The 14,334-nt window shown below is 36.7% G+C and overlaps 1 protein-coding gene across 7 annotated transcripts in view; it reads left to right on the forward strand.

The window, feature by feature from the left end:
* PTPRK (protein tyrosine phosphatase receptor type K) overlaps positions 1–14,334 on the forward strand; it is a 563,647-nt gene that overhangs the window by 449,932 nt on the left and 99,381 nt on the right. For all 7 annotated transcript variants that reach the window (XM_013063592.2, XM_004740175.3, XM_004740177.3 and 4 more), the window contains exon 11: positions 2,625–2,730. In XM_013063592.2, coding sequence (XP_012919046.1) covers positions 2,625–2,730 — 106 coding nt within the window. The remainder of the gene's footprint in view (positions 1–2,624; positions 2,731–14,334) is intronic.

Below are 14,334 nucleotides of genomic sequence, written 5' to 3' on the forward strand. Positions count from 1 at the left end.
GGGTACTTGATTTGAACTTCAAAAGCTTGATTGCAATCACTGTACCCTCAGAACATGTAGTAATCAAGCTAAGGCTAGTAAAATTTATGGTTAGTGTGGTTCTCAGCATCACTTGAAATTTTAAGGTAATTTATTTTTATTTATCCCTCAAGTACAGAAATTATATCCCTCAGCATTTTGAAAACAATTTAAATAAAAGTGAAATCAAGTTATTGGAGGCATAGTATGTGTGTGTGTTTTAATACACATATTATATATATAATCTACATGTATATACATATTTTACATACTTAATATTTGTCAATTCAACTTCCTAAATAACTCTTCAGATAATTTATCTCTTTCGGGTGTCACTGTTTCTTCCTTTCCATCTGGACCATATTTTAAACAGATCATTGAAATAATCTTTCCAAGCACTATCCTTGCCTTCAGACTTATTTTTCTATCAATCTTTGTACAACATATATTTATTTCCTAAATTTTTTCAGTCTAATATGTTGTATTTAGTAGGATAAAGCCCAAACATGCATGCATAATTAGCATTTGTGCCCCTTAATTTTATAGTTCCCTCCATCTACCACTCCTATCCATGAACCCAAAGTTCCAAGCCTAGCAGATGGCTTGTAGCTGTCATAACACAAAGTCCCCTTTCATGGGATCATGTCTTCAAATATTGTTTCCCATCTCCTGCACTTTATTTGAGACATTCCTGTCCTCATGCATTTTTACTGTTCTTTTAATATTCAGCTCAAGCATTGTCTAAACCCTGAAGTTTTCTCTGTTCCATTTTTCTTACTCTCAGCCCTGGTTTAGACTAGTGGTTCACCTAAGTGTGGTTCACACTCCAAAAGCGTCAACATCACCTGAAAATTTTCTAAAAATGCACAGTATCAGACTCCTTGCTGGGCCTAATGAATTAGAAGCGCAAGGGGGAAAGACAGCAATCTGGGGTTTAAGAAGCCTTCATGGGCTTCTGATCTCACTAGTTTGAGAACCACTGTTTTAGCAAATGAACGGACTCCTCTTTAAGTCACCTAAAATTTGACTATAATTTTTTTTGTTGTTTGTTTAAGATTCTCACTCTTGGCAACTGGAGGGTCTTTCGGTTGGGCGTTTGCCTTCTGCTTGGGTTATGATCTCAGATTCCTGGGATTGGGCTCCCTACTCAGCGTAGAGTCTGCTTTTCCCTCTCCCCCTACTCCTCCCCACTGCCTGTACTCTCTGTCTGTCTGTTTGTGTCTCTCTCTTTCTCAGATAAATAAATAAATATTTAAAAAGAAAACATTTTTTCACTCTTGATAAAATGTGAATCTCTACTTTTAATTCTCTAAATGCCAGAGACCATGCTTTGTCTTTATACTCACAACACTTACAAAAATTTGACACATTGTATATATTCAATAAATGTCCAATGAGTGAATGAAATACTTTGAAATTTATATTAGATGCCATCTGTTCCCAGTTTCTCTGATAATAGACACATTTCACTGGTTATGTCCTCCCTGAAAGATCTTTCTACATGGAAATAACCAAAAGCCATTTGAGGTTACTTTTGCACCCAATTCAAGATTAGGGAGTCCTCCCCCTGACTGCAACCATTATCAAATATTTGAAAATTTATAAGTTTCTATTTTTTAGGAATCTGGCAACTTATGTACTAGTTGATGAGAAATAAATACTACAGTTCCCATTCCCCTTTACCACACTTCCTCAATACGTTTCTAGTTATTTTTCTTAACTTTGTGCAAGAGCCAATTAAAGAGTTAAGCATTTTTCTTACAAAGTGGAAAAAAAAGGGGTAATTATCATAACTTTGTTGCAGAAGGACCTTCTCATATAAAAGCAATAGAAGAAATAGGAAATTATCAATAAAATCCTATATAATTAAATATTTTTCTGCCTCAATAGAAACAAAATTTAAAAACAAGTAACAAATGGGATTTTTTAACAGCTCTGATAAAGGTTTAAGGTAAATAACATAGGGAATGTTTACAAATCAGTATTAGAAAAGTTCACATCTGTAAAAATAAGTTGATAGGCCCCGATGTCAAAAATATCTGCAGCTGTGATTACATTTCAAATTAAAACTGGAGTCTCCGCTTTAATTTTAATTTTTATTTCCAAAGGGTGGGGGGCGGGGGAGGTGCAGGGAACAGCAGCAGGACCTAACATATTCTACAACCTTTACATGGTACCCAGCACTGCCTCACTACGGAGCCTCGGGCTCACTTCCTACCCTCTCTGCCTCCACTTCTCCCTGTGCATATCCATAACCAGGACTCCCCAGAGTCAACGCTATTCACCTCCCATCCTGTCTATGCTGGTTTCAGGGTCTGAGGAAACCAGAAGCCAAAGCACCTTCAAAAAATGTTTAGCGTGTGTGTGTGTCCAAGTTGCCAGATGACAATTTGAATTTCAACAAAAAATCGTGGCTTCATATTTTCTGCTGCTTTACATTCCCAGTGTTAACATCCATTAATAATGTTATTCTACAGACAGAAGTACATTTTAGAAAATTAACATGAAATTGGTTTCCCCCATTCCAGATCATTCATTCATCCTGAACTGTGATATAATTGTTACTTGACAGAAACTTTTTTCTTCTCTCATTAATCACTTACCAGCTCCAACTTTACCTGACTATGAAGGAGTTGATGCCTCTCTCAATGAAACGGCCACTACAATAACTGTATTGTTGAGACCTGCACAGGCCAAAGGGGCACCAATCAGGTAAGAGGTGGAAAGTACTAGTAATAGGGAAAAATAGCAGTAGGAGAGATGTCTTCTCACAGTTGCTTAACAGTCGATATAGTGGTTCATTTCTAAGAGATGTTCAGTTGAAGATAGCTGTCAGAAAGGCTTTATTTTGGTTTTGTTTTGGTTTTATTTTTCATTTGGACAAAGCCTGAAGATAGACTTTTAAGAGTGAGGTTTGAAGGGGTTTTTGAGATTATTCATGATCTGAACCATTCTCTGTACTCTGATTTAAGAGCATTGCTCTTTGATTTTTATTTTTCTCTAGTTCCATTTCATGCCACTTCTCTGTCGATATCCATGGGATATGAGCTTTGAAGGTATTTGTCAGAAATAAAAGGGGAAAATAACTCCTATCCAATGCATTAAATCTTTATAATAATTTATGAATGCTTGAAAAATAGGAAGCTTTGAGGAAATAGAAGGAGATTAGTTATAATGAATGCAGCTTACCTTTTAATTCCTAAATTGTTGCTTCTCAGGAATTCCATAGTAAATATTAAAATTCAATTTGCTATTTCCTTTCAATATTAAAATCTCCCATATTACCCTCATCTTGCAGATTATGAGCCATGTTGTTTTCTAGAAAATATGAGCCATGTTGTTTTCTAGAAGTGATTTGAATTATTCCAATGATTTTAATTTTTCACATTTGTAATTAGATAAATGTCCAAAACTTAAGCAAGTGTCCACGTGAAGCTTGTAGATTTGGAGGATACTTTTATTTTTATACTTCCCTTGAGAAGTAAATCGAGGCACAGAAATCAGGGCAGATATTTCAGAATTAATTCATCTCAAGTTGTTTACACGTTCACTGAGAAAATTAATCTTTGTTCTGTGTATAAAATAAATACTTTTAACCCTCTGAGAATTTTTGAACCATTCAAACAGTCCTATATCATAGGAAAGGAAGACCTTTTCCCATTTAAAAAAATTGATAATAAAAAAATTATTAAAAGAACCTGAGTCCATAAAGAAAACTCCTATTTGTTCTGTCTGACTTAAAATCTTGGGAAAACCATGCTGGAGAACAAGAGAGACAACTGAATACACTTGTAATATAAACACTTATGAAGCACGGGCTCCTTGAAAATGAAAAGTACATATATAGTGCTATTCATGAATCAGTGATCTGTGAGTGAGTCTGATTGCTGATCCAGAGGAGAAAGAGAAAATGCCTCCATTCAGCATCTTTTTCTATTGACAAGTAATCAGGGTCATTCACATGTTCCTACGTGTGATAAAATTTACTTACTAGGTGTGAGTTCTGCTACTGCTATTTGAATGAGCTACCAGGTACTTGTATTTCTCATGTAAGACTTAGATATTAGAGTGAATTCAGCTTTACTTAGTGTAAATTGCATACACAATGTAGAATGCTGCATAACGTAACTTTCACTAGCTCTTTATTCATTTAATCATTTTATTACACAGACATTAACTATGTATCACATGCCTAGCACTGTGCTAAATTTTGTAAATTAAAGACAAAATGATCACAACAGAACATAGCCTGTGCCCAGATTTGTCATGGACAATCAAAGAAGTCTGTAGCCTTGTAAATCCTTTGCTCATAATTGGTGTTGAGGAACTTTGTTGAATTAATGAATGTGTTATCAGTAACATGTTTTGAAATCAAAAATCTTTCTTTTACTTCCTTTACATTTTCTTATTAGAAAATTTATAATTTCCAAAAATTCATATAGTCTTAACTAGATTTTTATACAAAAATCATCCTTAACAATCCTATATCCTTGGGGTCCCTAGGTGGCTCAGTTAAGCATCTGACTTCGGCTCAAGTCATGACCCCAGGGCCCCGAGATCGAGCCCCACATCAGGCTCCGTACTCAGAGATTCTGAGTACATCCAGAAGATGGAGCTTCTCCATCTCTCTCTGCCTGTTCCTCTGCCTACTTGTGCGCTCTCTCTCTCTGTCAAATAAACAAATAAATAAATCTTTTTTAAAAATAGTAATTCTGTATCCTCTTTCTACGACACAGAAATGTACTTCTTGGGCGCCTGGGTGGCTCAGTGGGTTAAGCCGCTGCCTTTGGCTCAGGTCATGATCTCAGGGTCCTGGGATCGAGTCCCGCATCGGGCTCTCTGCTCAGCAGGGAGCCTGCTTCTCTCTCTCTCTCTCTCTCTCTGCCTGCCTCTCCATCTACTTGTGATTTCTCTCTGTCAAATAAATAAATAAAATTAAAAAAAAAAATTGCTAAAAAAAAAAAAAAGAAATGTACTTCTTTGTATTTGTTGGGAAGACATTGCACCTTCCCTGGAATTGATTCCCATGGCTGAGAACTCCCAAATTTTACATAGTAGGAGATTAGGGTTCAAAAATTAATTTACAACCAGGAATACTATAGGAAGAAATAATTAAATTATGTATAAACAGCTAGTATAAAAGAATGTTACTAACAGGGAAAAAAAAATCTGCCTTCCAACTAATATTCTAATCCCATCTTGTCCATCTGTATTTTACAATGACTTGCTCAGCTATCTGGGAGTACCCGTAGATGGGGACCAGGTAGCAGGACTAGACTTGTCTTGTTGACCAATGTGGCCTCAGATGAGCCCTGCTTCCTTTATTTTTTGAATCTTCCCAGGACATAGTCCTGTCTCCTTTCCTCTGATCACATTCCTTCCTTTGATATTGCTACCATTAACTGGAGCCTTATCTTGAGGCTTATCTTGTCCAGTGCTCTAACTTCTTTGAAAATAAGGACCCAAATTAAAGTAATCAGTTTTCATGGCACTGTTATTTATGTCTGATGCTTCCAGTCTTTGATTTGTTTCCCATCACTTCTTCAGATTCTTTTTTTTTTTTTTTTAAAGATTTTATTTATTTATTTGACAGAGAGAAATCACAAGTAGTTGGAGAGGCAAGCAGAGAGAGAGAGGAGGAAGCAGGCTCCCTGCCAAGCAGAGAGCCCCATGCGGGACTCGATCCCAGGACCCTGAGATCATGACCTGAGCCGAAGGCAGCGGCTTAACCCACTGAGCCACCCAGGCGCCCCACTTCTTCAGATTCTTGAAGCTATTTTATTTTTCAGCCAGATTCATATTTATGTCAGCGTATTAGAATCTCTTATCTGCTAATGCTTGCTGCCATTCCACTCGGTATGCGGCCCGTCTTCTCTCCTCCCAATAAAAGCTAAACCTATTTACCACCTAGTTAAACCTCCTGAGATCCTACTGCACCATATTAGTAGCCTCTGCCAGACTGCACCGTAAGATCCATTTGTCCCAAGGCCAGTGGAAATACCTAAATCATTCTGCTCTGGTCTTCCTAATGTCAAACAAACTCCAGTTCCTAAAGCCTCTTTATCGTAGCACCTTGTTACAGAGAGTCTGTACGTTGAGTTCAATAGTGTTATCAAGAAAGCCAAAGTTCCCAATAGTTACTATAAATGTATTGATTCCAGTGACATTCAATATGCACCAGGGACCGAACTGGATACTTGGAACAGAAATCCACATAAGGTGGTTTAATATGTGCCCTCAACTGTTAATTGCAGACTCAGAAATCAATGAATGACAACAATGCAGTATGAGAAGTGAAATGACAGCAGTTAGAAAAGGTGGTACTAGAGCTGAGTTTTGAAGGAGACGTAAGAATTAGCTCAGCCAAGGGTCACTTTGAAAAGAAGGAGGTGGTTGCTGAGAAGAGAAGACACAATAATCCTCCCCAATAATTGCAAAGCGAATGGTTGGATATGTGACAGCGTGGTGCACTCCAGAACTGCAGGCAGCTCAGATCATTGAGAGGGGAGGGCATGTGGGAGAAGAGAGGTTGGAGAAATAAGCAAGGGCCAGAGGGAGAGGCTGTTTAGTGCCCGTCCAACAACTGAAGGTGGCCACAGAGCGACTGAAAGCGGAGACTATTATGAGCAATTTTATGTTCCTGGAAAGATCACTCTGACAGAAATGTAGAGAATGAATTGGGAGTAAACCAGAATGAAACCAGTCCCAACACAAGGTGCTGTTGGGCCACATTAAGACAGAAGCAGTGGAAATGCACGAGGTTGTGACTCTTTCACGAAGTTTTACACAAGTAGGAGAGATAAAGCTCAATGAGAAACTGAAGGGAATGGAGACTTAAGGTGAGAAATGGTAGCAATTTTTGAGAAGTGGTACCAAAGCAAAAAGTCTTCTAACAATTCAAGGGTTTTTTGGGTTTTTTTTTTTTTGAGGTTATTAAGTAATTACAAATATTTTTATTTGTTGTATTGGATTGCTGTCTAAAACCAAAAAGAAGGCATGCTCTCTTTGGAATGAGTTCTTTGGATATTAGAAATTATAATATATGTTTTATATATATATTTATATATATATATATATATATTTAAGATTTTTATTTATTTATTTGAGAGAGAGACAGTGAGAGAGAGCATGAGAGGCGAGAAAGTCAGAGGGAGAAGCAGACTCCCCATGGAGCTGGGAGCCTGATGCGGGACTCGATCCCGGGACTCTGGGACTGTGACCTGAGCCAAAGGCAGTTGCTTAATCAACTGAGCCACCCAGGCGCCCTGTTATATATTTTTTGTATTTCATTCTAAGGCATCATGATGTACACAGAGCAAAAAATGCATCTCTCAGTATCACTGACCACTGTATTCTTCGGCTCTCCTTTAAGACTGGTCTTAACATGACTACACGCTAATATAAACATGCGCAGTACAATTCTGGCAAGTGTGAGGGTTTTTTTGACAAAATTAATTTTTGAATATATAATTATTCTAAAGGCTGAAAGTTGCTGTCTGACTTACCTAGACCTTTGACTCTCCTTACCGACTTTTTAAGATCTGTCTAAAACTGGCATCACTCGACAGTCATTAGTATGGTTCAGCATGAATATCACCCACATTTAGAACCAGTTCCCTAGAATACATAATTTATTTTCCCCTTTTTAAAAAACATTTTCCATTTTTCATAGATGGATTCAAATTCTAGCCTGAGTAGATATAATTATAAATTATAGTGTGTAGAATGTCCCACTTATTAAAAGATTGACCCGATGTAGCTGTGTTTTCAAATAATGAACACAGCAGCAGCATATTGCAAAAATACAGGGGAGAGCCCCTCAACGGTGAACTCAGTTTATTATAAGATGTAACAAATAAATGTGTATTTAACTGCAGCATTTTCCAAATATAAGCTTTATCTATTTTAAACTGCCAGGAAGCTACGTGTTCTAGGGTGACTAAATGTTTATTTTATAGGTAGAACCCAATTTTTCAGTGTATTCTTAGTTAGGTAATTAGTAGATAGTCGTGAAATGCAGTCAAAACCACCATTTCTTTGCAGCCACTCTGGAAAACAGTATGGAGTTTGCTCAAAAAGTTAAAAATAGAACTACCCTACAACCCAGCAATTGCACTACTAAGTATTTACCCAATGAATACAAAAATACTAATTCAAAGGGATACATACACCCTGATTTTTATAGCAGCATTATCTATAATGGTCAAATTATGGAAACAACCCAACTGTCTATTGGCTAGTGAATGGATGAAGAAGATGTGATATGTATGTATGTATATACACCACACACACACAGAATATTACTCAGCCATAAAAGCAAATGAAACCTTGCCATTTGCAACAGCATGGATGAAGCTAGAGAATATTATGCTAAGCAAAATGAGTTAGTCAGATGGGGCACCTGTGTGGCTCAGTTGGTTATGCATCTGCCTTTGGCTCAGGTCATGATCTCAGAATCCTGGGATCAAGTCCAGGCTTCTATTCGGGGGGGGGGGGGGGGGTGCCTGCTTTTCCCTCTGCCCCTCACTGCAGAGTTTGTGTTCTCTCTCTCTCTCAAATAAATAAAATATTTTATAAAAATTAAGTCAGTCAGAGAATGTCAAATACCATATGATTTCACTCATATGTGGAATTTAAGTGACAAAACAAATGAACAAAGGGAATAAAAAGAGAGACAAACTGAGAAACAGACTCTTAACCATAGAAAACAAACTGATGGTCGCCAGAGAGGAGGGCAGGGAGATGGGTGAAATGGGTGATAAAGCTTAAGGAGGACACTTGTGATGAGCACCAGGGACTGTATGGAAGTGTTGAATCACCATATTGTACACCAGAAACTAATATTACACTGTATGTTAACTAACTTTAATTTAAATAGAAACTTTTTAAAAAACCACTATTTCTTCTACAGTTGTATTAAGTCAAGAAATTGTCTGATGCCCAGTGATAGTTTAACAGAAATACAGATGAACATTTATATCTGTATCTGTATCAGTTGGAGTTCAAGCACTGTATGTTAGAGTTGCCCCCCACCCCCGGTCAGTTCACAGATACACAACCTGAAACATTAGAACTACCACCCTCTTCCATTTGCAGAATATCCTTTTTCATCTCAGGAATTTGAAGAGATCAGATAGTTGCACCTGATATTTTTAACTGCTGCTATGACATCGAACTTACTTGAATTCCAGATAAAAATGCTTTGAAATTTAAACTAAGACAGAAATCATCTTTTTGGCTGATTTTGCCTTCTTTTTATCCTTATATACAAGCTATATGGTCCAAGTAAAATCTCTTAATTTATTCTACAGAACCGCAGTAGGTAGATGTTTTTTACTAACAGAAAATGAGAAGAGTCTTGACTTTCTATTAAATATTCTCTCCAGCCCTTTTTTAAAAATTTTATTTAAAATCAATTAAGTAACATATAGTGTATTACTGGTTTCGAGGCAGAGTTTAGTGATTCATCAGTTGTGTATAACACGCAGTGCTCATGACATCCCTTGGCCTCTTTATGCCCATCGCCCAGTTACCCTATCCTTCGCCCCCTCCCCTCCAGCAACCCTCAGTGTGTTTTCTATGGTTCAGAGTCTCTTATAGTTTTTCTCCCTATCTGATATCATCTTCTTTTATTTTTCCCAGCCTTTCCCTATGTTCATCTGTGTTGTTTCTTAAATTCTACCTATGAGTGAAATCATATGATAATTGTCTTTCTCTGATTGACTTATTTCATTCTCTTAGCAGAATACCCTGTAGTTGTTGCATCCATGTCATTGCAATGGTAAGATTTCATTTTTTGATGGGTGGTAATATTAAATAGACATGTTCAATCCTGTTATTCCTTATTTCCCTTATCCTGCTTTAGTTTTCTTTAGAGTGCTTATCTTGACATACTGTGTGTTTTTTTTAAATTCATTTATTTGTATTTCCTACTAGAATGTAAACTTCATGAGAGCAGAGACTTTTATTACTGTGTTCATTGCCTTAACCTCAGCACTTTAAGGTTAGCATAGAATGGCACTGAATAGACATCTGATGAATGAATAAATAAGCACTTGACTGGAAAATAGGATAGCCACTATCTTTAGCTAAATACCAGGTAGTATTTTTAATGTAGCATGTCAGTGATAAGCACAATAAATATTATAAGACAGTGGTTTGAGGCCTTTTTCAAACCCACAATTCCTGAGAAATACCTCTGATGGTCTCCTCAGTGCATCTGTATCATTATAATTTGTGGGTGGATTGAGGACTAAATTGAAAAAGCATCCCAATTGACTCTAACTTATACTCCAGTTTCATCCCTGATACCTACCTCCACCTTTAGAATAACCTCCACTGGCTTTAGAAGACAGAGTAACACTAAATGAACTAATCAGAGAAGGTTTTATAGCAGAAGTAGAAAAGCTAGAATCTCTTCAACAGGATGTTCGGTATGTTTAGTAACAATGGTCATTCAAGTTTGAAATGAAGAATATACAACAGGAGGTAGTGAGACAAAGGGTGGAGGGATAAGGTAAGAGATGTGGTAAGATATTAACCCTAGTGCAAAAAGTATAGATTTTTGCCAGTAGGAGGGCTCCACATAGTTTTGACAAAGTAAAAAGTTAGAGAAGAGTGGTTAATACTCAAAGTGGTGGTTTAGGAAAGTATGAGCATTTTGAAAAATGGTTCTTTTGCATTCTTCATGAACAGTTCATGGCATTTAGAGACTGGATCGATGGTGTGATGGGTGGATGGGTAAATGGATGGATAGAAGTTTGGATGAATGGATGATTGGATGGATGGATGGACGGACGGACGGACGGATGGATGGATGGGTGGGTCCCCGGAGAACATGAAGAAAAAAAATGAGGACAAGAAAACTAAATGTAAAGTTTAGTTTTAGTAAATATGGACGTAAAGTTGTAAATATCCCCCTAATGGTGGAAGCAGTGGGAATGAAAAGAAATGGCATATTACAAGGGAGGTAGAACATGGTTAAAATAAAATTTATTAAAGTTAATGTCAGGATTTTGAGCTTTGTTGATTCAGAAACTGATCCTTCTTCTTACGGAAATAAGGAAGCCCTGAGGGAAATGGCTTGTGTGTTTAAGGAGTTAAGAGATGAAGCACAGGGAGTATGATGGTCACCAATATATTTAAGCCTTTACTCTGTGGATCCTGAAAATGTTTGCATTAGGTCCATATGAGCAATGGTGGCTGTGCGATCTCAGGAAGTCTACTCATAAGAAAAATAGCAAAACACTGGAGATAGGAAATTTCTCCTAAAGATTTAAGGAGACATTTTAGATATGAAATGAGAGTATACAATTGTATAATTCATTATTTGCTATCACTAAGAAGTTGCACAACCTAAAACTAAGACCAGATTCTCAGAGGTTTTATTTACTAACGGGTTAAAAAATATATATTAGGCAGTTGTAGGTAATTTTGATTTCAGCTTCAACAATTTTAAACATGAAACCAAGCAGGCTGTCTACTACATGTATCATTTAATCACTTTTTGAGCTAATGGCAAAATCCCCTTATTTTTTTTAGTCTTACGACTGAAGGAAAATTGTATGATGAGAAGTCATCATTTGGCATCCCAAAAAACTATATACCAATGTCTAATCAAATTAAAGTATAATAAAGTGAAATCATTTTTAGTTTTTTAACATAAAGAAACCATATTTTCAGCATCAAGTGAAGATTCATGATGCCAGTATATTGATTTTAACTTAATCATAGAAATATTTTAGGGATGCCTGGGTGGCTCAGTCCATTAAGCTGCTGCCTTCGGCTCAGGTCGTGATCCCGGTTCTGGGATCCAGTCCCACATCAGGCTTCTTTCTCAGTAGGGAGCTTGCTTCTCTCTCTGCCTCTGCCTGCCACTCTGCCTGTTTGTGCTCTCTCTGTCTCTCTCTCTGAAAAATAAATAAATAAAATCTTTTTTAAAAAAAGAAATATTTTAAAACTTTAATTAAATACAAAATATGGGCAGAGTGAATGCAGCTATTTAGGTGGCATTGGGATATTTTAAATTGCTAAAGTACTAAGCTCAAACAATATTTAGATCCAGCTAGAGTTAAATACCGTTCAGTAATTAGACAACCACAAGGATGGAAAAGCATTGGCCCATTTCATGTAATCAGTCAAATCACTTCTAATTTGATTTCTCATTCCTTATTTTCTGTCTTTTAGTTAATTTTTATTGATAAATAAGAAAGTAGAAGGTGAAAACAGACTTTTTAAAAAAGTGGAAGTATGTAAAAAAAAAAAAAAGTGGAAGTATGTGGCTGGACAACAGCCTGCTCACACAGATTAATCAATGAAGGGAAGAAAATTTCTTTTAAAAAAATGAATTTTATCATTTTTAGTTTGGGGTTTCATCTCAAATTCAGTGAGCTCTTTCCCCAAGACTAGATTGCACTGTTTCTTCTTTTAATCCTCTCCAGCATCATCAGTTTGCTTTGGTCCTAATAGATGCGGAGAGACGAGCTGTCTTAGATGAAATTCTTTAATTTGGAATGTACAACCTTTGTCAACTATGTGACAGAATTAGTTAAGACTATTTACTAGATTTTCTGGATTTTTCTAGAGATATGGGATAATGGATGAGAAATTTATTTTTAGGGATTAGGTGAAATGATTAACAAGCATGAGCAATTATCATTATTGCCCAGTAGGGCAAGAATACGATGTTAGGCTTGCTTGGGGAGTGTGCATATGTACGTCTGTCTATTGAAGAATATGTATCCACAGGATATGCAGTTGTGTAATATACAAATATAGATTCTAAGTTGAAAATAAACAGAAAAAAAAAGATTACGTTTGCTTAACACAGCATATGTCAATTGTGACTCCTCTTTCTCTGCAACAGCTATGCTTATGGATTTCCTGTATTCTATTTTATTTTTTAAGATTTATTTATTTATTTTTAGCAAGCTAGAGAAAGAGGGTGGGAGAAAGCATGAGCAGAGGGAGGGGCAAAGGGAGGGAATCTTCAAGCAGACTCCTTACCCAGTGTGGAGCCTGATATGGGGATCAATCTCACAACCCAGGAGTCGGAGGCCCAACCAACTAAGCTACCCATGCGCTCCTATTTCATTTTAAAATTGGCAGGTGTCTGTTCCTTGGACCCCTCAGAGAGCCTGTATCCTGTCAGTAGTATTCCTAGGAGCTTCGGGACCCAACTCATCCAAAGTACAGAGAACAGTGGACTAGACATGATTTCAGATAACAAAGCCTTCTGCCTTAGTTGCTTGCCCAAAGCAAGATTTCTGACATTAATACAATTTCTGTTCTATTTCTACAGGAAAGGCAACAGATAGCAAACCACCAAGTTCTTAGCAATATTTTAATGGAAAATGGGAACTTGAAATATTAGAGAAGAAAAGAAAAACTTTATAAAACTTATTTCTTTTAACCTCTGAAGGTTTTCTGTTTGTGGGTATAAAAGAGTTTATGCTAAGTTAGAATTTTAGACCAGATTCTAAACCAATATAAAATTTTATTTTTAATTATCATAAATGCAAATTCAGTTTTTCTCTCTCTGTCTCTCTTTTGGTATGTCCGTCTGTCTCTCTACTCTCTCTGTCTCTCTCCCTCTTCTTTCTCTTTATAGAAGTTCATTAAGAAAAGATTCTATCCCTTCTGGAGAGTCATTCAGTGACTGTTGTCCCTAAATAGAATGAGCACATTTGCCTAGAGACAACCCTCCATACGGCTTATTTGTATTCAATTTACATAAGCAACGACAATGCATTCTTTCTTAATTTTCAGGGATTTTAAATTCATTAAAAACATATAAAATATATGAATAATGCCAACTTTCTCAGGTGTATATTACTTAAGAAAAATTTGCCCGAAGAACATACTACAAGGAAAGAATAATATTAATATACCAGTTTCAGCAATTGATGTAAAAAAAACCCATTAGTGATTAGGCAGACCTTTATTTTAAAGTTCCGTTATTTTTTCTTTACTTTTCTCTGTAAAATAATAGCTATTGTGGAGAAGTTTTGAGAATTTTAAGAAAGGTATTAGAAGGTTTAGGTTCGAGCTTTAATAGGGCAAATGCCATCTGTTTCTACAATTTGTAACATTTTATTATTAACAACGCTAGAAGAAGGAAGCAGTCTATTTCAGTGGCGAGGACAGATTTCTGTCCATCTGTGCCCGTGTTGCTGCATGCCACTCGCGCTTTCGATCTGCATAGCTCTGAGCCAGTGTTGATGCCGTGGCAAGGTCAAGAAGGGGAGAAGCCTGTCACCACATTCTGTCTCTAATGTGATGACAACCCCACATGGGTACTCGAGCCCCACCCTGAGG

Source organism: Mustela putorius, unplaced genomic scaffold (genome assembly GCF_011764305.1).
Source record: "Mustela putorius furo isolate JIRA1106 unplaced genomic scaffold, ASM1176430v1.1 tig00003863_pilon_pilon_pilon, whole genome shotgun sequence".
Classification (NCBI taxonomy): domain Eukaryota; kingdom Metazoa; phylum Chordata; class Mammalia; order Carnivora; family Mustelidae; genus Mustela; species Mustela putorius.